Here is a 26024-nt window from a genome sequence, read left to right as displayed (position 1 = left end):
CTGATAGTTCTTCCCTAGGGAATCCTGGTCTAGCTTGTATTGGGGGAGCGGCTTCCTATAGCTCTACTGAAGTCGAATTTATTTTTTCAGTGCATAAGGGTTGTCATACTAACAATCTTATGGAAACTTTAGCTATTCTACATGATGTAGAACAATTTTGTCAAAGACCATGGTGCAAGATTGATTGTGAGTCAGACTCCCAAGTGGTTCTGAAACTTTTTACATCGAAGGCATTTGCAGATGTTTTTTGGCACCTAGCTTTAGTTCTAAATCAGAATCTCTTCTTGTGTAGATATCTAGAGTCTAATCATTTTAATGAAATGGAGTTGCTGATTGATTGGTTAAATGAGCTTCTAATCATGTGCAAGATTGAAATTTTATGGATATGGGGCAATTACCCCCTCAATAAGGTACTAAATTAAGTGATCTTGTTGGTAGGGATAGAACTCCTAGCTAAACTCTTCCTCTTGTATTTCATTTTGTTTTAATAAATTTTTACTCCTCTTTAAGTAAAAAAAAAAGATATTGTTTTTGAAAAATAAATGACGGCGTCCTATAATGAAACATCTTTAGTTAAATCTATACAGAAAAAACATCGCATACATATTAATTTTTATTAATTTTTAAGGACTGTGCAGATTAATATACAGGCACCACTCAAATCGTTAACAAAAGGAAAGAGAATAAGAGAATAAGTTATTGGTATGCAAGGACATACTATATAGCACAACCTATTCGTATTGGCAGATAAAACAATTTTAAGTCAGATCATACATTCACATATTCAATTACTGCATATTGTTTTCATTCCTAACATTTCAATACCATATACATTTTTACCAACCGTGGACTATATTAGTTAATACCAATTATTATAACATTATGTGAGAGTTGAAATTAACAAACTTAGTCTAGCAGAAGACTCATACATTCAGATACATAGGTGTTCAGAGATGTTTAACAAACAGCAACATACTTTGCGGACTTTATGGTGAACTCTTCTTTTCCACAAATAAGCCTTCATAGAGTTCCAGCAGAAGGCAAGGAATTGGAATGGCGTGAAGATGCTCTTCCTTACGCATGAGAAGATTACAAAATTCTGAGATATCCATGTTTTCTGGAGTTATTTCTTGAGGAAGACTCCAACTGAAACAGTGCAATAGTTGTGCGAGTCCAAGATGGGTCAATGATAAAGCCATATTAATTCCAGGGCATACTCTCCTGCCTGAACCAAATGGTATGACTTCAAAATCTTCACCTCTCACATCAATTTGGCTTTCCAAAAATCTTTCAGGTTTGAATTCATTGGCTTGTTCCCAAACAGTTGGATCTCTTGCAATAGCCCACGCATTGACAATAACTTGAGTTTTCTCTGGTATTTGATATCCTTCTAATATGGATCTTTCCATTGACTGATGTGGAAGAAGCAAAGGAACAGGTGGGTGAAGTCTTGTTTCTTTCACTACTGATTGCAGGTATTTAAGATGAGGAAGATCGGATTCTTGTACCATACCATTAAATCCAATTACAGAATCAATTTCCTCTTGAACCATCTTCATTGTTGATGGGTTTCTAAGCATTTCTTACATTGCCCATTCTAATGTAGCTGATGAAGTATCTGTGGCTGCAACTAACAAGTCCTTTATGAAGAAATGAACAAAAACTGAAAAAAATTATTACAGTTGAAAAGATGACGAGGATAACATACCGTGATCAAACCCAAAAAAATATTAGGTGCAGTTCTAGAAAAGGAAGAAAACAACATCTGGTTTTCTTTCACATTAATTAAACAAGTCGTACATACTCTATTTCACAGTGGGATTTTAGCTTGTAAACTCGATTTCAAGAATACAAGTTTTCTGCCATTAGACCAACTCAGATTGTATATATGCTTTATAAGAAAAAGTATTTGGCAACTCAAATTGTATATATGCTTTATAAGAAAAAGTATTTGGCAACGAGAAACAACACTGACAACCAAGAACCAACAACCACAAAATATAAGAAGATAGTAAGTGCTGAAGAAAATGTTGAAACAGTACCAGCAACACCCTCTAACCAAACAGAAAAAGGATCCAAAACATCAAGATAGATAGAATACAACTACCAAAAAGAACAGACGTCATACTTAATTGTTATCACTGTTCACAATTGATTGCAACTTATTAAACCAAGCATACTACCACTAGTCTTAAACAGAAACACTTTTTTTAAACAAATGTGAAGAAAAATAAAAGAAAGAATGTAAGAAATGTAACAGAAATATTTTTTCTAAACAAATGTGAAAAAAAAAATTAAGAAAAAGAGTGTAAAAAATGTTTTCTATCACAGTGCTTAAATTGAAGAAAAGAATGAAAAATACATCATTATACGGTAAATATAAAGTACAGAAAAACAGAAATGTGAAAAAAAAAAGAGTTTACAGAGGTCGTAGCGTAGCATACATACAAAGACAACTTTCTTGATGTGGTCTCTTGTAATTTTGATCTCCACAGATTCATTTTCAGATAGAGAAAGCGGCGAATCAACAAAATCGTCAATCTCCAAACCGCTTCAATTATTCCTTCTTTCAAAGTGTTCGTCCACAATTCTCTCAACAAACAAGTGAAAAACCTCAGTAAGCTTGCTTTTTCTTCGTCTATCACCATGAAGATCAAGCCAACCCAATCGGGGAAAGTAATCACCATATTTGAAGCCGCCAGTAACAGCGAGAATATCATTCAAAACATCCTTGAATACTCTTCCGCCCATCTGTTCTTCATTGCATATCTTCCCTAATGACATTCTGCAGATGGTATTATTAGTGAGAACACCCACTTCCCTGCATATATCTACAACAGTGGGTTTTCTTCCATTTTTATCATTGTGAGTGACTTTATTCAATATGGAGCCTATCATGGTAGAAACTTCTTCGGCTCTGAGGGGAGCAAAGGATTTTAATCTGGCTGGGGAAAGAAGGTTCAACATGAGGAATTTGCCCATGAATTCCCAGTATGGGCCATATGGAGACATTGATATTTTTTGGGGACTTAGAATATGATCATCATATCCCATGAGAGGACGGCTTGCAAATACATGGTTCTAGGTTTTTAAGACTTGTCTGGCAATCTGTGAAGATGATATGATGACTGTTGGGAGTGAACCAAGATAGAGAGTCATAATGGGGCCATATTTGTGGGCAAGAGATGAGAGGGATCTATGTGGGAGACTAGGAATCAAATGAAGGTTGCCAATGATGGGTAAGGGCGTTGGCCCTGGTGGCTGTTTGGATTTTGTACTCAATTTTGTGAAAAGAAAGCCTGAAATGAGCAGGTATATAAACATGAAAGTCAATGAAATGTTGAGAATTTCCATTGTGAACTCTGCAACAATTGAATGCCCTCTTCGCTTATTTACAGAGAGCAGTGAGAGGACAAGGAGAAAATAATGACCCCCACGTGGAATGAAAACGTCATGACCGTGGAAAAATGGTGTTTTCTTAGCACTTCAGCTTCGAAAAATTGCGTTACAATAGTGTAATTTAAGAGTGATTTTCGGAAATGGTACCATAGAGGACATAACTGCTTGAGGTATATATGTCTTCTTTTTCATAAAATTCCAATTTGTGATATATTTTTAAAGAATACAAAATCGCATAAAGACAAGTTGGACGATCTAAAAATGCATGTAAGGGTTCATTTGGTTTTTGGAAGATGATTTTTGCATGATATATAAATTAGAATTTTTTTTGTGTGTATCAAAATGGTCAAATGGAAGTAGAATATGAGACTTCTAATTTTACCTAAAAATCAGATTACCAATCTACCCTCTCTAGAGTGGAAATTAAAAATTAAAACCAGGTTATGCTTTTCTAAGGAGTTTCTCCAACTTACATTGGACTTATTTTTGGAGTCTACCACCAACTGTACAACATTGTTTACCTAAAAATATTTTTACCATTCTTGTTTTCAGCTATGTTTCCCCAAGTTTCTAGGATCAAGTGTTTGGGATAGGTTGGGAGGGGACAATTTATTTTTTGCCAATTTTGTGTATGAGGGAATGACAAATGGGGATGGCTATATAACCATAGGAAAAATTAAAATTTATAAAGAAATTTAAAATATTTATATAAAAAGATGGATAAAGCATGCACTTATATATAATAGAACCATAAAATATAAGAATAAGAAAAATTCATATTCCAAATTTGTTTTATTTTCAGAGTCAAAGTCTAATTCTTATTACAAGTCAAACTCAAAGTCCTCTAGGTGTTCCCAAGTCTCCAAAAAGTTTTTGGGACATGAACAACTAAAAATATACCATGAATGCATCCCCAAGTAACAACAGTTTTCAAGATTAGACTTTGTATCTCTGCCACTTTAGACTAGTTCAAACTTTTCAATTGCTCTAGGTTGACAATTTCTTCTATCTTGATTTCTCCTATGAAAAGGGGAAAATTCGTCTCCAATCGGTGTAAATGAAAACCATGCACTATTCTGAATGACAGTATAGATGTAGGTGAAGTGTTACTACTTTCGATGGAACTATAAGTTACACCACTAGGCAAAGCCAAGCTTGTAAATTCCCTATCTTTGTGTATCAATCAATCCTTGAAAGATACATACAAAATCCATTAAGTCATCAATTACTCACAATCTATTTGAGACACTTCAGAATCTGATGGAGTTGTTGTTAGTTTTAGGTGGCTTGGATAGTTGTTCATCTATATGTGATTAATTAGCAAATATCTATTAATTAATTGACTCCTTCTAGAAGCAACTAGAAACTTCTTGGTTAGGTTGTCTTGTCCATGAAGCAACTAGAAACCTCTTGGCTACATAGTATAAAAGGGGGGTAAAGGGAGGCATTTGGATAACATAATAGAACATAGGAACACAAGTTGTAGAAGCATTTGCAATGTAAGAAAATGAGTTTGTAATGATAGCAAACAGTCTTGGAGTGTTAGCAAGGGTGTAGTGATAGCATTGGGGATAGTAGTAGGGAATATCAATAAGAGAAATTAGAAGGTTTTTTGAATTCTACCAATGAGAGGAAAGAAATTTTGTATCTCTTGATTTGGAAAAATTAATATATTTTCCATTTGCAGAACTAGTTTTCCCTTAGGGATTTTTTCAGGGATAATTTGTCCAAAAATATTATGTTCTTTTTGTTGTGAATTTATGATGTAGGAGCATCTTTGGTTTCCTTGTAATCCTACACATTTTGTCCATTCTATCAGTTGCCACTGAGTTTAAGTTTCCAGTTGCTACTAAGTTTTAGTTGCTACCAAGTTCTAGTTTCTAGTTGCTACTGAGTTCCAGTTGCTACCAAGTTCCAGTTGTTACCAAGTCCTAGTTGCTACTGACTTCTAGTTTCTAGTTGCTATTGAATTCTAGTTGCTACCAAGTTTGTAGTTGCTGTCGTGTCATCCCTTTGGATGCAAGCTCGTGTGGATGTCGAATGCTAGTTTTGGAAAGCTTTCTTTTACTGTGTTATCTATGTCTAGTTCCTGTTTGGGCCAACTTTAGTCATATTTAATTTTGGTATAGGTAGTTATATTTGCTGTGAGCTGACTTGTGGCTTCTCTTTATTCTAGAATGTTCTGTAATCCATTTTGACAAATATAAATAAGGTGTTTAGGCTTAGAGTTAGGCAAATTTTGGAAAGTTTAGGAAGAGAAGGATATAGGTCTGCAAGTGTGAATTTAAAAGATGGATTGTGAATCTAGAAGTTGTATTTTGTATCTAGCCATAACCAAGAAGGCCTCAACTAGGAATGTATGTTGAATATTTGATGAAATAATAAAGATATTCTTGTTCTCTCTCTCTCTTTGGTGTTGCTCCCTTTTGGTTTGCTTTTGTTATGTTAACTCTTGCAGGGTGGTTTGAGTAGCTGGGTGAGCCTTTGGCCCTAATTATTTAATCCTTTTTCCTATGTCAATTGGTATCAAAGCTTGAGTTTTGTCCTTGTGGAGATTAGATCATGTACAACCCTAATTTGAATTTGGTCGTAGGGTGGCAATTCTGTGGAGTTGACCTATAACTTGCAGAGGGTTATGATCTTCCAGGAACTTAATTTGTAAAAATGGTTTGTGGTAGAAGAAATGTCGATGATGCTATATTGGATACACTGAGACAAATTGTAGCTAGATTAGATGTTGTGGAGATAGCCTAGACGAGAGGAGCACATCTTGATGATGTAAGTGATGATGAAGTAGTAGCACCAAACCCTAATCAAGAACTTGAAGAAGACCAATATGAAGCTAGATTGTTGAGAGTATTATCTAGAGTGAATTCAAAGCCTACTATAGAAGTTGTTCCTTATGATGGAAAATTGGATACCAATGCTGTGTTAGATTGGATTTCAGATATGGAGAAGTTCTTTGAGTATGAAAACACTCCTGACAATAGAAAGGTGAAGATTGTAGTTACTAGGTTGAAACGTCATGCATCGCTATGGTGGGAACACTTGTAAACTGATAGACAAAGGAGAGGAAAGGAAAAGATCAGAACTTGGGTAAAAATGGTGAATAAGGTAAATAAAAAATTCCTTCCTGCTGATTACCAAGTTAGCGTGTTGAGAAAGATGCAAAACTTAAGACAAAGAGACATGAGTGTGAAAGAATATACTAAGGAATTCTATAAATTGGACATCAGATCTAGACATGTGGATGATGATGTTGAGAAAATTACAAGGTACATTAATGGATTGAGATCTAGAAATCAAGATGAAATAAGTTTTGTGAAGTTGGAAAGTGTAGAAGAAGCATATCAATATGCCTTGAAAGTTGAGGAGATCTTGACAATGAAGCATAAACAAAGATAAAGAGGTAGAGGTGGTAGATTCCAGAGAGGCAGAGGTAGATCTTATGGAGAAAGTAGTAGATCTAATAGTTGTATGTAGGATAAAGGAAAATCTGAATGGGAGAATGATGAAAAAGGAAAGAAAAAATGGAAAAGTGGTAATTCTTACTAAGAAGGCACTAATTCTTACCGAGGAAGAGGTAATTCATATTCCAAAGGTGGATTTCATGGTAATTGTTTTAGATGTGGTAAAGAGGGACATAGATCTTTTGAATGTAGATCCTCTAAAAGTAGGCAAGGTAACAAAAATGGTGTGATTCAAGAAGATGATGAGGGTTCACCAAGTGGAGCTGAGGCTGGAGAAAATCTGATGGTGAGAAGAACCTTATGTAATAAGGGAAGCAATGAGGAACCTATTTTAAGGAGAATTATTTTCAAGACCAGATGTAAGATGGCTAGAAAATTCTGTAAGGTGATTATTGATAGTGAAAGCTCTACAAATTTGGCATCAAAAGAGCTAGTCACCAAGTTGCAATTGCAAAGGCTGAAACATCCCAAACCTTATCATGTTTCATGGATCAAAGATGAGCATGAGATATTGGTAAGTGAGCAATGCCTTGTGAAGTTCAAAATTGGAAATTATTTTGATGAAGTTTTATGTGATATTATGCCCATGGATTGTTGTCATATTTTTTTGAGTAGACCTTAGCAATATGATAGATATGTTATACATGATGGAAGATTGAATCAATATAATCTTTGGGTGAATGGGAAGAGACAAACATTGCTACCTTTGATTGAAAGTCTAGATGAGGTTAATTGTACTACTATAAAAATTTGCATGGTTAATGGGAAACAATTTGAAAAAGAAATGAAAAGGAATCAAGTCTATTTTTCCATAGTTCCTAGAGGACCAAGTGTTGGTAGTTATGACCAAGCAATAGAAGCTAGTAATGACCAAGTGACAATAAATAGTGATAGCTGAGTGCCAATAGAAATTACCAAATTGTTGAATGAGTATAAAGAAAGTATTGATGATGATATTCCTGATGGTTTACATATAGTAAGAAGTATAAGTCATTGTATGGATTTGATCTATGGAGCTAGTTTGCCAAATAAAGCACCATAGAGATTCACACCTATAGAGAATGAAGAACTTAGCATATAAGTGCATGAGTTGTTGTAGAAAGGTTTGATTAGAGAGAGCTTGAGTCCATGTTCTGTACCTATTGTATTAGCACCTAAAAAGAAAGGAGAATGGAGAATGTGTATTGATTCCAGAGCCATTAACAAGATCATGGTGAAATATAGGTCTCTTATGCCGAGGATGGATGACATAATGGATTGTTTGAGTGGAGCAAAGTATTTTACCAAGATTGATTTGAAGAGTGGCTATCATTAGATTAGAATCAGAGAGGATGATGAATGGAAGACTACTTTCAAGACAAAATATGGTTTGTATGAATGGTTGGTTATGCCTTTTGGTTTGACTAATGCACCTAGTACTTTCATGAGGTTGATGAATTAAGTTCTAAAAAGATTTTTGGGTAAGTTTGTGATTATTTATTTGGATGATATTCTGATATTTAGTAAGACTAAGGAGGAACATATTGAGCATATTAGATAAGTATTGCAGAGGTTGAAAGAGGAAAAGTTGTTGATTAATCTGAAAAAGTGTTCTTTCATGGAAGAGGACATTGTGTATGTGGAATTTTCAATTTCAGCTGATGGATTGAAGATGGACCCTAAGAAGGTTAAAGCAATTTTGGAATGGCCTACACCTAAGAATGTGGGTGAGGTAAGATCATTTCATAGTTTGGCTAGTTTTTACAGAAAGTTTATAAAAAAATTTGGTGTTGTTTGTAATGCCATGACCAAGACAATGAGGGGAGATAAAAAGAAATTCAAGTGGATGCATGGAGCTGATAAGAGTTTTAAGACTTTGAAACAATAGGTTGCTGAATTTCCTATCTTGGCTTTACCTAATTTTAACAAAGTATTTCAAGTGCAATGTGATGCAAGTGGTAATGCAATAGGAGCTATATCAAGTCAAGAAGGTAAACCCATTGCTTTCTTTAGTGAAAAGTTGAATTATGCTAAAAGAAAATATTTTGTGTATGATCAAGAGTTTTATGCTATTGTTCAAGCCTTGAAGAAATGGAGGCATTATTTTATTTGTAAAGAGTTTGTCTTGTATACTAATCATAAAGCTTTACAATACATGGGAAGTCAACATAAATTGAATCAAAGACATATGAAGTGGGTTGAGTACTTATAGAGTTTTACATTTGTGATCAAGCAAATGAGTGGAGTTACTAATAGAGTTGCTAATGCATTGAGTAGAAGATATTCTTTGTTGACTAAAATGAAGGTTGAAGTTCTTGGTTTTGATGAAATGAAAGAGTTCTATAATGTTGGTCCTAATTTTTCTAAGGCATGGAGAGAGTGCAAAGCAACAAATCTAATAGATCACATAAGTAAGTATGATGAATATTTCATTCAAGAAGGTATGTTGTTCAAAGGTATTCAATTGTGTATTTCTAGAAGTTCTATGAGGTTGAATCTGATTAAGGAAAAACATAGTGGTGGATTGGCTGGATAGTTTGGAATTGATAAGACATTGAGTTTGTTGAAAGAGAAGTATTATTCACCACAAATGTATAAGGTTGTTAAGAAATTTGTAAAGGGTTGTGCAGTTTGTCAAGTTGCAAAGGAAGTGAGTCAAAATACTAGTTTGTATACACCTATTATTGTTCCTGAGAGACCTTGGACTAACATCAATAAAAATTTTATTCTTGGATTGCCTAAGACAGTGAAGGGGTATGATTCTATATTTTTTGTAGTGGAGAAATTTTCTAAGATGGCTCATTTAATACCATGTAAGAAGACATCAGATCCTAAACATGTTGCTAAAAGTTTCTTTATAGAGATTGTGAGATTACATGGATTACAAAGAAGTATTATTTCAGATAGAGAAAATAAGTTTGTTGGCTACTTTTGGAAGACTTTGTGGAAGAAGATGGGTACTAAATTGAATTTTAGTTCTACATTTCATCCACAAATAGATGGATGAATAGAGGTTGTGAATAGAAGCTTGGAAAATTTGCTAAGATGTTTAGCTAGGAATAAGCCAAGTAATTGGGAGATGGTATTGGCACAAGCTAAATTCACATAAAATAATTCTATAAATAGGAGTATAGGGAAGACACCTTTTGAGATTGTTACTAGAATGAATCCTAGAGGTATATCAAATTTGAGAGATGTTGTGGGTGAAGAAAAGAAAAGCGATGTACGAGAAGAGTTTGCTAATTTTATGGAGTCTTTGCATACGGAAGTGAAATTAAGGTTGGAACAAAGTAATTAGAAGTATAAGAAGAATGCTAATCAATTTAGAAGACACCATGATTTTCAAGTTGGTGATGAGGTGATGGTTCATTTGAAGAAAGGAAGATTTATAGTTGGAACATACAGTAAGCTGAAGATGAAGAAATTTAGACCTTGTAACACATTGAAGAAGTTTGACAGTGGTAATGCTTATGAAGTTGAGTTACTTGATGACATGGATATATCTCCTATATTTAATATTTTTGATTTGTATAAGTACCATGAGTCAAATGATGAAGTTTTTGTACCTAGTGATTATCCTAAGAAGTAGATTGAAGAAGTTGAATAGATATTGAGTTAGAGAATTTGTAAGACCACAAGAGAAGAATATTACTATGAGTATTTGTTGAAGTGGAAGAATAGACATATTGAAGATGCTACATGGATTTCTCAATATGAGTTGGATTCAACTCAGGTTGTGACACTTGCATGATTTAGGAGAATTATTTTTCTCCAACCTTGGTTGTCTGATGCAAGAGCATCTTTGGTTTCCTTGTAATCTTGTACATTTTTTTCATTCTATCAGTTGCCACTGAGTTCCAGTTTCCAAAATCTATCATGTTCTAGTTGCTACCAAGTTCTAGTTTCTAGTTGCTACTAAGTTCTAGTTGCTATTGAGTTCTAGTTGCTACCAAGTTCCAGTTGCTACCTAGTTCTAGTTGCTACCAAGTTCCAGTTTCTAGTTGATACCAAGTTTGGGTTGCTACCGAGTTCGTAGTTGCTACTGTGTAATCCCTTTAGATGCCAAGCTCATGTGGATGTTGAGTACCAATTTTGGATTTTTCCATGTTATCTATGTCTGGTTCCTATTTGGGCTAACTTTACTCGCATTTAATTTTGGTATAGGTAGTTATATTTGCTGAGAGTTGACTTGTGGCTTCTCTTTGTTCTAGAATATTCTGTAAGCCATTTTGGAAAATATAAATAGGGTGTTTAAGCTTAGAGTTAGGAAAATTTTAGAGAGTTTAGGAAAAGAAGAATATAGGTCTGGAAGTGTGAAATTAAAAGCTAGATCATGAATCTGGAAGTTGTATTTTGTATCTGACCATATCCCAAAAGGCCTCAATTGGGCATGTACATTGAATACTTGAGGAAATAACAAAGATATTCTTGTTCTCTCTCCCTTTGGTGTTGTTCCCTTTTTGTTTGCTTCCATTGTGTTAACTCTTGTAAGGTGGTTGGGGTAGCTAAGTGAGCCTTTGGCCCTAGTTATTCAATCCTTTTGCCTGCATCAATTTGTCTTTGTAATTTATTGGTGAAGTTACAATTCTATTATTTTTTGATATTAGTTATGAGTTTATTTTTGACATTTTAATAATCATTTATGATAGGAGATTAATAATCAGTGACTGTAATAGTGTTAATTTTCACATGATATTAAAGTAGTGTTAAGGGTAGAAGAGTTTTATCCTAGGAAAGAAATTGTGACCTCTTCAAAATCATTATTACTAAATTGTCCCTTGAGATGGCTTCAACTAGTTTTAGAGATCAATACAAATTGGATGGTGCCTCAAGTTTTGTTGTTTGGAAGGCCAAAATATCTTTATTGTTGAAGGAGAATGGTATCAAGGATTATGTTACCAATGTTGTAGTTGTACCAATGCATGCAACACGGCTTGCAGTATATAAGAAGGATGATACCAAGGCAAGGGTGATTATCCTTGATAGTGTCAAGGATCAAATTGTTCCACATATCTCAAAGTTAGACATGGTGAAGAAGATGTAGGATGCCATTTTGAATTTTTACTAGAATGCTACCATGAATAGGAAGATTCAGAGAGAAGCTAAAGAATACCTAGATGAACTAGGGAGAAGATGTTTCAAGTTATGTCACCAGGCTTAGATTTTGCAAGGATGAGTTAGCAGCTATTGATGATGAGCTAGTGAGAATAGCCCTAAATGGGTTTTCTAAATAGTCGAGTGTCTTTGTTCAAGCTGTCAATGGATGAGATACCTTATCAAGTTGGGATCGACTATAGACTAATTTCACTTAGGAGGAGTTTAGACTAATTCTTGTCAATGGGGCCAATAAGAGTGAAAATATGAGATGGAATTGGGGAATGTTACCCTAGTGGTGAAAGGGGAGGGAAATAAGGGATCTAGCAAACGATTGAATTCACAAAATGAGAAGAAGAAGAAGGATCTTTCTAAGGTCAACTGCTTTAGATGTGATTAGTATGGTCACTATGTCAATGATTTCCTAGAAACAAAGAAGGAAAAGAAGAAAGTGGCAGCTTCAACAAGTGTAGAAGAATTCTCTAATAGAATGGAAGATGAGTTTGCACTTATAGCTTGTATGGTAAGCTCAATCTCATACACTATCTAGTATATACATATTGGGATGTCATTTCATATGATAGGAGTTAGAGAGTACTTCTCCAGTTATAAGGAGGAGAACACTAGTATCCAAATTTCTATGGGAAACTTGTCCAAACTCAACCCAATTAGGAAAGGGATTGTTTAGTTTTAGAGGAAGAATGGAAAGATATTCTAGTTCATGATGTATTGCACATGTCAGGCTTAGGTATGAATTTGATTTATATATCCGTTCTTCAAGATAGGGGCTATAATGTACTATTTAGAGGGACTCATGTGTTGATTAAGCATAAGGTTTGGAAATCACCCATAACTATTGGAGCTAGGAGTGCTCACCTTTATAGGTTGTAGTTTGATACCCCTAAGGCACTTACAAGAAGTTGTGATCCTAGATATTTTGGAGAGCTATGGCATAGGAGGATGGGCCATATTCATCATGGAGCACCCAAATTGCTTTGTGATATGATGATAGGTGTTTCAAAGGTGAGCACAGAGCATGATGATGTATGTAAGGCATGTGTTTTGGGAAAGTTTACGAAAGCATTTTTTCCAAGGAGTGACACTAGATATGAAGGTGTTCTTGATCTACTTTATTCAAATGTTTGTGGATTAATATCAAGAAAATATCTCACAAGATATGAGTACTATGTTACTTTTATCGATGATTTCTCTAGGAAGACTTGGATATACTTCTTGAAGACCAAGGATGACATTTTTAGTCAATTCCAAGAGTTCAAGGCTCTAGTGAAGAACTTGATAGGAAAGAAGATAAAGGTTCTTTTCCCAGACAATGGAGGAAAATACAAATGAAATAACTTATAGGATTTCTATACTAGGGAAGGAATCAATAGATAGTGGAATGTTCCTTAAAATCCACAGCAAAATGAAGTTGCTGAGAGGAAGAACCATTCTATATTGGAGGTGGAAAGAGCTATGCTACATAATAAGGATATGCCCTACTACTTATGGCATAGGCATGTATTACAATAGTCTACATTAAGAATTGGGTTCCACACAAGGTACTAGGGAGGATGACACCAAAGGAAGCTTTCACAAGAAAGAAGCCTGATGTTATCAATTTGAAAATATTTGGGAGTTTGGCATATTTTCATATTCTAGGCAATACACATATCAAGTTAGATGAGATTGTAGAGAGGGGGTACTTTATTTGGTAGAGTGAAACCTCAAAGGCATATAGGATTTTTAACCCTAGGACCAGAAGAATTATTGTCAAACATAATGTAAAGTTCATATAGGAGAAGTCATTTATAAGATCCAAAGATTTTCTATCATATGATCAGAGTGAGCAACTAGAAAAAGCTCCAAGGCCTAGTCAAGGGTAGTAAAGCACAAGCACAGTTACTAGTACAAGTGTAGGCTCATGTGGTGAAGTTTCATAGAGCATGGAGCAATAGGTGCAATAGTAAATGCATCTAGAAGACTTAGAGGTTGATATTTCATCCTTCATAGTTGGTAGTAGGAACCACAAGGTTCAAGAGATAGTAAGGTACTATATGCACAATAAATTGGGCCTTTTATCCCAATACTAATCACCACAAACATAGTGAAGTTTGGCATACTTGGTCCAACTTTCAAGCTAACTCTAATCGTATTTCAAAACATCTTGATTGTGCCATGATTACTGCATAGTCTTTTTTCTCCTTTTCTAAGGATCAAGATTTACCTATCATTCCCTTGCCAAATGTGACATTATCTTACTACTATTCCATTTATTTTTCCATTTCATGGAAAATTGTTGTCCAGTGAGTTGTCAAGTTGCAATTTTTTTGAAGACATTTGTATTGATGCATGCTTTTGCTATAGATCATATCCTACATTTCTAGAATCTGAAGCCACATTTGCATTCCTAGATAGGGTAGATGTAGTGGTGAAATGATGCCATTACTAGAACCGCTCACTTTATGCACATCTATGGACAATAGTTGGTAGTTTTTCGAAGGCAGGCTTATGAATCCACTACCACTATGCTCAAAGAAAATTCTAAGGCTCTCACCCTTAATCCTTTTGATGTTGATTTTAAAATTCAACTTGCCAAACTTTTCCATGACAAATAGGTTACAGATAATTATGTCGCTTGAGGGGCCCAAAGTAGAGCTCATCTCCATTGGTTGGAGGTTGGCAATAAAGCTTCACAGGAATTCTTTTAGGCTCTTCGAGCCTGTCATACCAATTTTGGGATTAAAAAAATCAAACAAGGGACCTTAGTTCTCTCCAATCTCCCTGACATCTGGCAAGCATTTTTTCATCGCTATGAGAACATTTTTGCTTCACAAGGAAATTTGGGTGCTCACAAGGAAGCTCTCAAAAAGTGTATTTTGGTTACTCCAAACTACTTAGTAATTGAGCAACGTGCTTTCTGAAAGCAACTTCTTACCCTCTGAGACCTTAAAAAGGCATTTTTCTCCATGGTAGATGATAAGATCCCCAGGTGTGATGGATTTCCTTATGGATTTTACAAACACCTCTAGCAGTATATTGGTCTCAATCTGCACAAAGTTTATCTTGAAGCATATCTTTCTAAAAGACTAGGAGTGATTATCAGAAATAGAAACATTAAATCCATACCTCAAGCTGGAGATCCTAAGGATATTTTCAATTGGCAGCCCATTACTCTTCTTAATGTGTCATATAAGATTATTGCTAAGGAAATTTCTCTTAAATTTTTTCATCTCCTACCTTTAATTGTGTGGCTTGAGAAAATTGGCTTTATCAAGTCCAGATATATTCTTGACAACATCATTGTTGTCTGGGAAGGTATGGAGTGGGCTCTCAAGTCCAACTAGCCAGGTATTTTTTAGAAAATAAATTTTGCAAAAGCCTATGATAGGATTGAATGGCCTTTCATTTTGGCCATGCTCTAGGCTCTTGGTTTTGGTCCCAATTTTCTATAGTCCATGGAGATATTCTTTGGAGATGCTAAGGCTTGTATTACCATCAATAACTCCCAAATTGATGCATTTGTGTTGTTTTGCTCCATCAGGCAAGGTTTACCTCTAGCTCTAACACTTTATGTTCTTGCTGCTAAAGGGTTTGGCTATTTACTAGCCCATTCCATGTCTTTAGGTTTGGTCTATGGCATCTCTTTACCAGAATCCTCTTCCCAATTATTCAATGGTCATTTTGTTGATGATTCCTTTCTCACTCTTTTGGAGGATGAAGAAAACATCAATAATGCCTTAAATTGCCTAAGCCTCTAGCTTTGGTATTCAATGGCATAAAATGCTTTGTTCTCGCTAGTTCTTTTTGCCAACACCATCTTGGCTTAACCAGTTTGAATGGAAATGGGTCACTCATAGGGAGATTTTCAGCTTTGAACACATTCTTTTTTCTTTTCTAGCATCGTCAATAGATCTATGGAATGCTATGCTTGCCAAGATTATTAAGAAGCTAGATTATTGGCTTATGAAATTGCTTTCTCTTGTAGGAAATTTCTAGATTTTCTCTAAAGTTCTTCTAGCAATGCATGTCTATCATTCTTCTTGTTGGGCTTCTTCAAATGCCTCCTATCAAAAATTAGAGCAATTTCTCCATAATTTTCTTTGGGTTTCTGGTTCTGACCATCATAGCTTTCACAGAGTTGCTTGGGATTTTTGTTGTCTCTCCAAAGAATCTGGAGGCCTTGGCCTCCTCTCCACATAGAAGCAAGGCATTGCTTTGTGTGCCAAATGGATATTTGTACCATCATTGGAGATTAAACTTGAAAGATTATGGTTCATCATTGCATTTCTTCTAGGTTTCTTTTTAATAGGCCTACATGGAAGGGGATTGGTATTCACACCCTTCTCATCATGAGAGAACCTATGTGCATACATGGGTCTTTTGTTATCAAGAGCATATGAAAAGCTTGGGAAGTTGTCAAGCCTTGGCTTCTTTGGTCTAGTAACAAGTTTCATGATGGGCTTTCTTTAAGCTGGCTAAATATTTGATGGTCTTTGTTATTTTCCATCTAGAGTATTCCCCTTTTGAAGACTCAAGGTGCTAGTGCTCTATTAATATTAATAGGTGCAGTGCACTTTTTTGGAGGAAGAAATTCATCCAAAAATGCGCAAGACAAATTTTTGGCCCTAAAACTTTGGATAGAAACTCCTCACATAGTTTTGATTGAAACTACTTTTGAAGGTAGTTTCGATCGAAACTAACTAAAGAAAAGAAATTTGGCTTAAATAGTTTCTATAAAAACTAAATAGTATCTATAGAAACTATTTTTTAGTTACAATAGAAACTATTTAGTTTCAATAGAAACTATTTAGTTTCTATCGAAACTAATTAGGCATGAAAAATTTGGCCTAAATAGTTTCAATAGAAACTAACTAAAAATAGTTTCTATTGAAACTATGAAAAAACTTTTAGTAGATAGTTAGTTTCTATCGAAACTAGTAAAGTAGATGCATTTTTCAAAGTCTATAATATTTCCTATCATTTTCATGGCTTCCAGGCTTTGTTTCTAGGTTCAAATGGAGCACTTAAGATATTTCATTTTTCAGGACACATGTATTCGGAACTAGCTTTCTAATCACTATGGATTTGATATATTTTCAATGGTTTAAGTATACATTTATTTACATTAATTGAACAGAGGTTTCGTTATAAAAAAATAAACCTAAATATTGAATGCTCATAGAAAAATAGTAACTAAGAGAATAAATATTTTGAAAAATAACCACAATCTCCATATTTGAGTGCTCTTTCATTCAAAAAAAGAAATTTTGAAATTGGATAAATCTATAATAAGTTACATGTGTCAAAATGCACGTATGTCCAAATTAGTGTTAGGTCAACTTTAAACTTTTCTAAAATATGAAATACTAAGGATAAAGACATCAAATCACCTCTATGGTTTTCCTGTGGATGTTAACAAGCTAAATTCGAAAGAATCACATTGATATCTATTGTAGAAAAAATGTTGTGTGTCAATAACAATGTCACTTTAAAAATTAGGTCTCTGATAACATAGAAATTTTCGTGGGAGAAAAATTAATTCAATCAAATAAATTCAAAAATTAAAAAAATATATATATTTAGAATCTACATGGAAAATCCTAAAAGACTCTACTTTACTTTATCTTCAAATTCCTTACCTTTAAATGGAAATTTGCATTTGAATGTGAAAGTTTTCTTGAAAATTCACAGTTCCGTGTCAGTTTAGGCAAAAAAGTGTAACCCATTTTATAAATTTTCAAATGAGTCATCAAGAATCCTAAAGATCTTTTCTCTAGGGTCTCCATCAGTCTTAGATCTTGGGAAGATATGCAAGTCTAGTATTATCTAGGTTCTTAAGGCTAAAGGTGGGTTGGTAATTGATTCAAGATTCTACTAGATACTTTAAAATTATGAGAGCTAAATATGTGAAGGATAATTCTTTCTCTCATGAACTCTATAATAATGAACTCCTTGCCAAGTCAAGGATTTGGAGTAATGTGGCTAAAAGCCAAAGAATTTTATGCAAGGGGGTGAGATGGGTTATAGGGGATAAGAATTCCATTTAGTTCTAGTAGAACAATTGGTTGGGAGATAACCCTTTGGATCAAACTCACTTCAATCTAATCAAAAAAAAAATACAACCATTGATGTCAAAAGAAGAATATAACTAGACTCCTAGAGGAGCTTCAAGGAATTATTGAGACTATCAATATCCCTTCCTTTAAAAAAGAGGACAACACTATTTGGGATTTGAATTCCACTAGTTAGTTGAGTGTCAAATATGCCCTTCTCAACATTACAGGGCTAAAGGATAATGCTATTTTTCCAAATATGTTGGGAATCAAAAAATCATCCCAAAGTTTAAATTATTTTGGTGGTCAGCCCTTCAAGGTAGTATATTTATAATTGACCATTCTAAATGAAAAGGTTCCTAATTTGTCAATTGTTGTGTTTCCTTCATATGTTTGCTAGCACTTATTGAAGGAGAAGATCAGCCACATCTTTAGAGAAAAAAGGCCATCCCCCTACGATCACCATGCATATTTTTGGGAATGTTATCAAGGAATATTGTTCCCATTGGAAATACAAAACTTTGTGCTTCCCTTCTTCTAGAAGTGGTCAGGTCATGGCAGATAATTGGGGCCTTATTCATTGGCCTCTAATTTGGATAATTCTAAAACTATGGCCAAAAAGAGTGTTAAAGGGAACCCTCCTCTATCATCCTTGTTGAAACTTAAACTTGAAGGATGGAGTGTTATATCTATGGGGCTTCTTCAACTATTGGCCGAGTATGACACACAACTCATCATTGAGTTTTTTGGAGGCTAAATGAAAATTAGCTAGAAGGTCCCTACAATTATTAATGACATAAATACTTTACCTAATAGATTTCAGAGTATTACCATTCAACATATTTATGACAAAGGGACCCAAGTGGCACACAATCTTGTTGTGCATGGTCATGACACCCTAGCTTTGGAATAATAGAGAAATGTGGAGGGCCTTCCAATTCCTATTAAAACCCTCATAAGGAGCTTTAAAATTTAAATCTTTGTGATGAGACACCTTACCTACATGAAAAATTGTATCCTCTTTAGGTTGACTTCCTTTTGGATACATGGAAGGAATTTTTTTAATTTGAATGGGATTGTTAAAATTATGATGACCCTTTCCCCTCATTTAAAAAAGTCATGTGATACTAATGAAGATATAAAGAGATTATGTCATAAACAAAAGGAATGGTTTAACTAATATTGAGGAGCCATTTCTAGAATTGGGTTTAATAAAAATTTCAGTGGTTAGTCCACTTTTGCTGAAAAAAATATAATAATGATGAGCCATGATTTTATGACATAAGATGACATAATTTTTTAAAAGATGAATAGTCCTTTTCTATTAATAAATTAAATTTTATAGTGGTCTACCAAACACAACAATTACACCTTGTTGAATGTGCCTTTTTCCCCTGCAAAAATAACTTTCGATCCCAGCATCATTCCCATAAATTTTTATTTCTTAGAGAACTTCTTAGCTTGTAAAAATTGGATTGAAAACTATTCTACTAGTTCCTAGGCTTTTCGTACTATTGAAGGTGGTGTTATGTTGAATTCCTTAGAAGAGATAGTTGTGGAATCAAGGGGAAATTCAATGATAGGTGGTAAGCATGTGCATATTGAACCAAGTGATATTGATGAGTCCATCAAAAATAAGTATGTGGCTTCAAATTATCTACATGAAGGGGTCCTAGTTCTTTTCATGACATGTAATTAATTAGGGTTATGATGAAAATGTATTAATGCAATTTCTTAATTCCTAGAATGACAACGTGTTAGCATTAATAAGATATCATTTGAAATCAACAAAGAAGTGTTTGTTAGATCCAATAGAATATCCCTTGAACTTAAAAAATGGCATAAGTAAATGAGGGTATAAGATGAAGCCAATCTAAAAATATTCTTCTACCTTGATGAAGAATTAGTTTGTACACATGGTGGGTTTGAGATTGAAGCTCTTGTGCTTCCTTTGGATGTGGTATGTTATGATATAATGGGTTATCTTAACCTAGAGGGCCAATTTAAATTCTATATTACTACCATTTTCCTATCTTCAATCACTTTAGAAATGAAGACCTTATATCTTTTCCTCACCTTCTATAGCATTCTAGAGAAGATAATATTCTAAAAGTTAGGAAGAAAAGTGGGGACATTAAGTCCTATATTGTGTCTCACCAAGGCTTTATATTTCACATATACAAGGGTATGTGCAGGATCATGGCCAACCAAACTATGCCCTTAAGTGGCAATAAAAAATCAGAAAATCAGGGTTATGTCAACTTGACATGCAATTTTCTACTTGCTATTAACTTTATATCAAAAAGTTGAGAGAAAAGAATCTCTAGCAAATTGAATCTAGTTTCTAAACTACTAGGACTTATCTCAAAAAAAATTAAAAATTGATTGGTCAAAATTTTGAATTTTAATGCAATATTACAAAAATTTCATAACAAAAATAAGAAGTAGACATATGTCTAACCACCTTAATCAAAATCAAATGATAACATTTTTTAATAATATTCTAGATATAAGTAGATTCATGCCTATATATGACACATATTTTTGGGTATTTTTATTCTAAATAAATAATTAATAATTAATTTTTTACTTTAATATTTTTGGAATAAAAAAAATCTCGTGTCTAACCACCTTAACTAATTCAAAACTTTGTAAAATTCAATTTTTCATTTTTTTCCTTATAGTAGAAGAAACATAGAATGCGATGCATCTTTTGAATTAAAAAAATGTTGTAACATTTGAAAGTTATAGTTGATTTTTAAGTAGTGTATCAATCAACACTTTATACATAACTCCATTAGAAAATAAGTAATAATTACATACTAAAAGAATAATTTGACAAACCTTACATTTATGGAAAGATAAGAATGTTCTTAAGAAACTCTTTTCATTTCATCAAATTTTAGAAATTTTAGTAAAAAAAAAAGTCATTAGCTACATGGTTGAAGTAAAAATCACATAAAAATAGGCCAAAAGCACATTTTTAGGATGTTTTTAATGTTGACCATATAGGTTTGGTATCAAAAAATATAGTAGACCTTATAAAGATATTAATTGTTTTCATTTAGTATTAGGGTGGGTGGGAAAAAATTTGGAATAGATTTTGAAACGGTTTGAGATATTTTAGAAAGATCGCCACTTTTTGGCACACCATGATCTTGCACATAATCACAATTTTAATAGGGTTATATATTCTCACCCCAGTAATCTTTAGGTTCCCCCCACCCCCATCTCATTGCCTTCCATTTTTACCCCCCATGTCTCTATGGAGACAACCTTGGCTAGAGACACCAAATGCCCCAATCCCTCACCCTCCTACATACTCCAACATATTAAGTTAGAGATGAATGTTACTATCATTGATTCTGATGCAAAGCTTGAAGTATGGGTAGAAGATCTCTCAGAACTAGGAAGAATTTGAAAAAGGGTAATTCTAAGGATAAACAAAATGAAAAATTAAAAGCTCACTAAGAAGCATAAAAGGAAACAAGATCGGAGTAAATATATTGATTATGAAACCGACTAAATTATGAGTGAAGTTCTTGAAATGGGGTGTTCATGCAGTCTGATGGATAGCCACTTGAGCCCTATGCCCTTTTATGTTTGTGATATTCACAAAGGTTAGACTCACACTCTCTAGACTAGGAATCCTAGGTATAACATCTCCCCTACCTATCTAAAAGAGAAAAGCAACAACAATAAAAAGAATGAAGCAATTAACTATGAAGAATCTCTGGGAATTAGCTTTCAAGGTTGTATTGAACCATCAAGAAACTCCAATGAAGAAAGGATAACCTGGATAAGAGATTTGATGAGGTGGTCAACTTTAGTGTCAAAATGATGCACTCATGGGTCGCTACTCTACATCTCCTTCAAGCTAAAGAGGATGGATTTCCTGCCTCTAGTGTTAGACGCTATAACCTCCCTATACCATTGGTAGATGACTAGCTTTGTGTGCTACTGAAAGACTTAACAAAGAATAGAAAGAGAGCTAGCTCTCTATGTTTAGGGTACTTTTTCTTTTTTATGCTTTTAGTTTACTGGACTGTGCCTACATAAACTTATCTTACATGTTATGGCCAGACTAGTTTTAGTTGTAATACGTATACTCTTAATATGGTTCTGTTGATTTTTAACTTTCAGTATGATTATGCTGTAATAGTTTTAGATACTGGGTACGTTAATGTGAGATTTTTTAATATAAGAAAGGAGGCAAGATGATAATGTACTGCAAGTGACCTTTTGTTATTTTTCAACCTTTTATTTTAAATTAGCCCTCACTTTTGAATACTTCTTAATATCAAAACTTTGAACGACCCTGTACGTTAATTTTAACACTCCATCTAATTTAATCAAATAGAATAAAAAACAAGCTATGCTATGCAATGTTAGGTAAAATAAAACAATCTATAAAAAAAACTAAAGTACTTACACTGACATTCGGCGACAGCATATTGTTTTTATCACTCAGAACTAAATCTTTTATATCATATATTACTACCAATCGTGGACAATATTGGCTAATAATACCAATTATTCTAACAGTATGTGAGAGATGAAGATTAAGAAACTTAGTTTAGCAGAAGACTGATACATTCATATACATAAACGTTCAGAAATGTTTAATTAGCAGCTAAATACTTCGCAGACTTACAGTGAATTATTCTTTTTCTCAATCAAGGCTTCATAGAACTCCAGGGGAAGGCGGGGAATTGGAATGGCATGAAGATGCTCTGCCTTGCGCATCATAAGAGCGCAGAATTCTGACATATCCAAGTTTTCTGGAGTTAGTTTTTGCGGAAGACTCCAATTGAAACAGTGCAAGAGTTGTGCGAGACCAAGATGGATCAATGATAAAGCCAGATTAATTCCAGGGCATACTCTCCTGCCTGAGCCAAATGGTATGACTTCAAAGTCTTGACCTCTCACATCAATTTGGCTTCCCAAAAATCTTTCAGGTTTGAATTCATTGGCTTGTTCCCAAACAGTTGGATCTCTTGCAATAGCCCAAGCATTGACAAAAACATGAGTTTTCTCTGGTATTTGATATCCTTCTATTGTGGACTCTTCCATAGACTGATGTGGAAGAAGCAAAGGAACAGGTGGGTGAAGTCTTAATGTTTCTTTCACTACTGATTGCAGGTATTGAAGATGAGGAAGATCAGATTCTTCCACCATACGATTGGATCCAATTACAGAATCAATTTCCTCTTGAGCCATCTTCATTGATGATGGATTTCTAAGCATTTCTGACATTGCCCATTCTAATGTAGCTGCTGAAGTATCTGTTGCTGCACCTAATAAATCCTTTGAAAGGAAATTTTAAAAACAAAAAGTAGTGTAAGATGATCACGAAGATAACATACAGTAATCAAACTCATAAATTCGTTTTACAGTTCAGGGAAGCCTGAAAGTAACATCGCAAAATTCTTAAAACACTATTAAGTGACGGTCAGCTGATCACAACATCACACAATTATAGTGGTTTGAAACTAACTTAAAATAGCTGTTCTTGACGGAGACCTCGCTTCAAAATGGGATAGTTTAATAGAACTCTCTGGGGTAGTTATCTAAATTTTGTATTAATCAGCTTGTTTTTATAGTCAATAAAATTTATCATATGGCTGATATTGCAAAGAACGCTGGTTCTGATCAGGAATAGTGATTTTTAGAAAGCAGAAATAAAATATGAAAAAATAGAACTATGAAAAAAGTTGGTACGGTTGGCACAATCATAAAGATAAGATGCATTAATCAAACAAAAATCAATATTGTCGTGAGCCATACTTATAGTTTATTATTATTTTTTATTATTTCTACAAATAAAATTCAATTATTTTTTTAAAGTACTATAATAAAAAGATATAGATGCATTCTAAAATAATTTAGGGTCATCTTATTGAATAAAACATTTGGGATGTTATACATTTTTGGACAACCAAAGACAACTTTTCTGATTTTTTTTTTATTTTTAATTTTTTAAATGTTTGTGATATGTTTATTTTTTGATTAAGATTATTTCAAATTAAAATTCTAACAGAAATAATTTATAATTAATTTTATTAAAAATTATTACAATCATAATTATTTTAAACTATTGTAAAACTATTTTTAATATTTTTAATTAGTAACACTTAAATAATAATAGTCATTTAAGATTATAAATATGTAAGAATTGTTAATATGTTAATATATGTAATAATATAATAAATATATAATAAAATTATGATAATCATACAAACTAAGTTACTGTGAATCTTTTTTTGAATTAGTCATTGTTTCTTGTCATAATTATTTTATTTTATTGATATTTGAATTTTAATTTACTCTTCAATACCACTATTTTGATAACTCCAATTTCACTATATTATGAAAATATATAATTACTAATGTTCATTTTAGTGATTAGTTTTTAAAGAATATTTTTACTTGTTTGTTTACAATTAATTGCAACTTAAGAAGCGAGTCTTTATAAATAATAGATACTAAACAACACTTGTCCTAAACCGAAATGCACTTTTCTAGAGAGAACGGGAAAAAAATTCCAAACAACAAATAAGTAAAAAGGTCAGTATAGTTTTGTTATAGTTTTGAACACGCAGTACTAAAACTGGAGAAAAGAATGACAATGAAGAAACAAATAGATTATAAACCATCATGAAAATTTCTCATAAGAAACTAGATTGAAATTAAAAATTCTAAACATTGGAGGCTACAGCAAAAATGTCATTGTATCCTCACTATTTAATGTTAGGTGACTTGATTATACAGTTGACTATAACAACTTATTAAATCAGCCATACGGTGAATAGATTCCCAACAATAGTGTGCCTAACGAGGCATAATTATTTTCCTTGAAAAAAAAGAACAGAAATATGAAGAAAAAGAGTATACAGAGAGCCTTGGGTTGTATACATACAAAGACAATGTTCTTGATGTGGTCTCTTGTGATTTTGATCTCCATTGATTCATCTTCAGATAGAGAAATCAGCGAATCAACGAAGTCCTCAATCTCCAAACCGCTGGAATTCTTCCTTTTTTCGAAGTGTTCGTCCACAATTCTCCCCACAAACAAGTGAAAAATCTTAGTAAGCTTGACTTGCCTTCGTTTATCACCATGAAAATCAAGCCAACCCAATACGGGAATGTAATCACTGTATTTGAACCTTCCAGTAATAGCGAGAAGATCATGCAAAACTTCCTTGAATACTCTTCCCTCCATCTGTTCTTCATTGCATATCTTCCCAAATGACATTCTGCAGATAGTATTATTAGTGAGAATACCCACTTCCCTGGATACATCTAAAACAGTGGATTTTCTTTCATTGCTTTGATCATTGTGGGTGGCTTTACTCATTATGGAGCATATCATGGTAGAAACCTCTTCGGCTCTGAGGGAAGCAAAGGATTTCAATCTGGCGGGGGAAAGAAGGTTCAACATGAGGAATTTGCGCATGAATTTCCAGTATGGGCCATATGGAGACAATGAAAGTTTTTGGGGGCCTCGAATATTATCATCATATCCCATGGGAGGACGGCTTGCGAAAACATGGTCCTGCGTTTTGAGGACTTGTCTAGCAACGTCTGGAGATGATATGATGACTGTTGGGACTGAACCAAAATAGAGAGTCATAATGGGGCCATATTTGTGGGCAAGAGAGGAGAGGGATCTATGTGGGAGACTAGAAATCAAATGAAGGTTGCCAATGATGGGTAATGGCAGTGGCCCTGGTGGCTGTTTGGATTTTGTACTCACTTCTCTGAATAGAAAACCTGAAATAAGGACAATTATAAACATGAAAGTCCATGAAATGATGAGAAGCTCCATTGTGAACTCTGCAACAATTGAATGCCCTCTTTGCTGATTTATGGGGAAGAGTGCGAGGACGAGGAGAAAAAAATGACCACCACGTGAAATGAAGAAATTTGTGGACTTGAAAACAACAATGTATTTTAAGAGTGATTTTCGGAAATGGTACTTAGGACACATGAATTGTGGTATATATAGATTTGAATTTCTGGTATATTT

General features: G+C 33.8%; 1 protein-coding gene and 1 pseudogene across 3 annotated transcripts; both read right to left on the bottom strand.

Annotated features, from left to right (window-relative positions):
* Window positions 1–831: 831 nt before the first annotated feature.
* LOC149546051 (cytochrome P450 71AU50-like) lies at window positions 832–25975 on the bottom strand. Of its 3 annotated transcripts, XM_089790973.1 has the most exons (4): window positions 24915–25975; window positions 22650–23302; window positions 2449–2785; window positions 832–1640 (listed from the first exon to the last, which is right to left on the bottom strand). In XM_089790973.1, exons 1-3 carry the CDS (start codon window positions 25821–25823, stop codon window positions 2554–2556), a joined length of 1794 nt encoding a protein of 597 aa, XP_089647099.1. In that variant the 5' UTR covers window positions 25824–25975; the 3' UTR covers window positions 832–1640; window positions 2449–2553. The 3 variants fall into 3 exon arrangements, with proteins under 3 accessions (XP_089647099.1, XP_089647101.1, XP_089647100.1); XM_089790975.1 differs by lacking the exon at window positions 2449–2785; XM_089790974.1 differs by lacking the exon at window positions 2449–2785 and having other exon boundaries at window positions 832–1624.
* LOC149546052 (cytochrome P450 71AU50 pseudogene) lies at window positions 987–1559 on the bottom strand (annotated as a pseudogene).
* Window positions 25976–26024: the final 49 nt, after the last annotated feature.

Source organism: Cupressus sempervirens, chromosome 7, assembly GCF_028749045.1.
Source record: "Cupressus sempervirens isolate cs-2001-9-10 chromosome 7, ASM2874904v1, whole genome shotgun sequence".
Taxonomy (NCBI): domain Eukaryota; kingdom Viridiplantae; phylum Streptophyta; class Pinopsida; order Cupressales; family Cupressaceae; genus Cupressus; species Cupressus sempervirens.
Note: the sequence above shows the minus strand (reverse complement) of the source record. Positions and strands in the feature narration are given on the sequence as shown.